Below are 1853 nucleotides of genomic sequence, written 5' to 3'. Positions count from 1 at the left end.
ATAAAAATTGAATTTAGACTGCAATGAATATACCTCTGATACCTGAATATAGCTCATATTTGAGACACAGTTACAGCATGATTTTTTAAAATAAATCTTGTATGAATGATTAAATAAGCACAACACAATTAAATTCAGTAAATAAGCAAAGATTTTCTAGTTTTAAACTACAAATGTACCTGCTGATTGGCCATTGTATGGTACCACCAGAAGAGGCGTGTCGTCATGAAGTAGGCCACCACCACGTCTATGGTGTAGTGATCATGAGCCAACAGGATGCAGAAGATACCGACAGCACTCAGGCACCAGCAGATCCAGTGATACCACCAGAACCTACGTGGAGAATCTGTAAAAAATTCAATAAAAATTATGTATAATAGTTTCCCAGTGCAGGCAGACATACCAAACTCACAGATGTTATCATTGGTTTTAAGTATGTTTGTGTATTGTATAATATATTTTTAATGTATGTGTTACTGCCCATCATGTCCACTAGATGGTGATATCAAACAATCACAACAACATGTAGAGGCTAAAAATAAAATTTTTCCAAGCATATTTGGACATGATTGTTAATAAATAGGAGTACTCACACTCTTTAATAAAGAGGTATGTTAGTGTCAGCATCACTGTGTGTCCACTGTACAAGTAATCTCCACACAAAGAGTGTGAGCCAGTGATTGACAGGCCACCACCTGCCATCATTTTCATTACTCGCCGTGACTGTGCCTCCCAGTCACCGAAGAGCTGGAAGACGCACACAAGCACACACATATAATCATTTACAAGCACAAAAACATTTAAAGATAGACAGACAACCAGCATGTTGTTTTAATTTCTTCATTGCATTATTTTTATTACGTTATACTCTCTATCACAAACTTTGATTCAAAGTAATAGTTTAATCAAAAATAAATATTCTGCCTTCATTGTCTTTTCTAGAGTATGGTTAATGCAAATTTTCTTACGCTATGAAACCAGAAACCACAGTGATCAAAAAAACCATACTCTATTTACAAAACATAAAAGTGGTGCACATTACTTATATGCTTCACCAAGTGTTGCAAGCTTTGTGTGAAGAGAAGACCAGAATTATAGGTCATTAGCCACAGATAATTTCTGCTGCAGCTCTTAAACATCAGTTGTGCATGTGCATATTCAGAAGCATGAATGATATCTGAAACTGTGGCAGAGTGCAAGATTTTTTGATGTTTTCGTCTACCACCAAATGTCATTTGAGCACTTGACCCGATTTACACCTGTATTTAGCACTATTTGCTTCAGATAGTATGCCTATTTTAGACCAACATTAACTTGCATAAAAGTCTAGTTTCAGTGACAAGCTACAAGTATTCTCATCCTTCAAAAGTTACCTTTGGGGAGCACTTGAAGTGCATGCCTGGCACAGGTAATGTCGTAGCGTACATGGTCACGCATCTGTACAAATACAGAGTTCCCACAATAAAAAAGAACCGACGACCGATTATGGACCTGCAAACGGAGAGAAATCAGTCAAAAAATAGCCAGATCATAGAATAGGTCATAGTTTATGGATCGCAATGCTGAATAATGCATTCTGGACTGTTTATGAGTCACGACAGGAGATTATTTACATTTACATTTAGTCATTTAGCAGACGCTTTTATCCAAAGTGACTTACAAATGAGGACAATAAAAGCAGACAAAACTAACAAAAGAGCAACAATATATAAGTGCAAATGGCAAGTCTCGGTTAGCCTAACGCAGTACACGTAGCAAGGTGTGTATGTATGTATATATATATATATTATACACACACACACACACACACACACACACACACACACAAAGAAAAACAAGTAGATAGAATAGAA

The 1853-nt window shown here is 36.4% G+C and overlaps 1 protein-coding gene and 1 long non-coding RNA gene across 2 annotated transcripts in view; both read right to left on the bottom strand.

The window, feature by feature from the left end:
• The window catches only part of sgms1a (sphingomyelin synthase 1a), a 20239-nt gene that overhangs the window by 3799 nt on the left and 14587 nt on the right, over positions 1-1853 (bottom strand). The window contains exons 3-5 of the mRNA XM_016269818.1: positions 1374-1491; positions 594-747; positions 180-346 (exon numbers count right to left, since the gene is read on the bottom strand). Of these exons, the coding sequence (XP_016125304.1) occupies positions 180-346; positions 594-747; positions 1374-1491 (439 nt within the window). The remainder of the gene's footprint in view (positions 1-179; positions 347-593; positions 748-1373; positions 1492-1853) is intronic.
• Positions 1-1853, bottom strand: part of LOC107583554 (uncharacterized) — a 9375-nt gene that overhangs the window by 3799 nt on the left and 3723 nt on the right. The window lies entirely within an intron of this gene.

Source organism: Sinocyclocheilus grahami, unplaced genomic scaffold, assembly GCF_001515645.1.
Source record: "Sinocyclocheilus grahami isolate Dianchi unplaced genomic scaffold, SAMN03320097.WGS_v1.1 scaffold54.1, whole genome shotgun sequence".
Lineage (NCBI taxonomy): Eukaryota > Metazoa > Chordata > Actinopteri > Cypriniformes > Cyprinidae > Sinocyclocheilus > Sinocyclocheilus grahami.
This window is presented reverse-complemented; position numbering and strand designations above follow the sequence as displayed.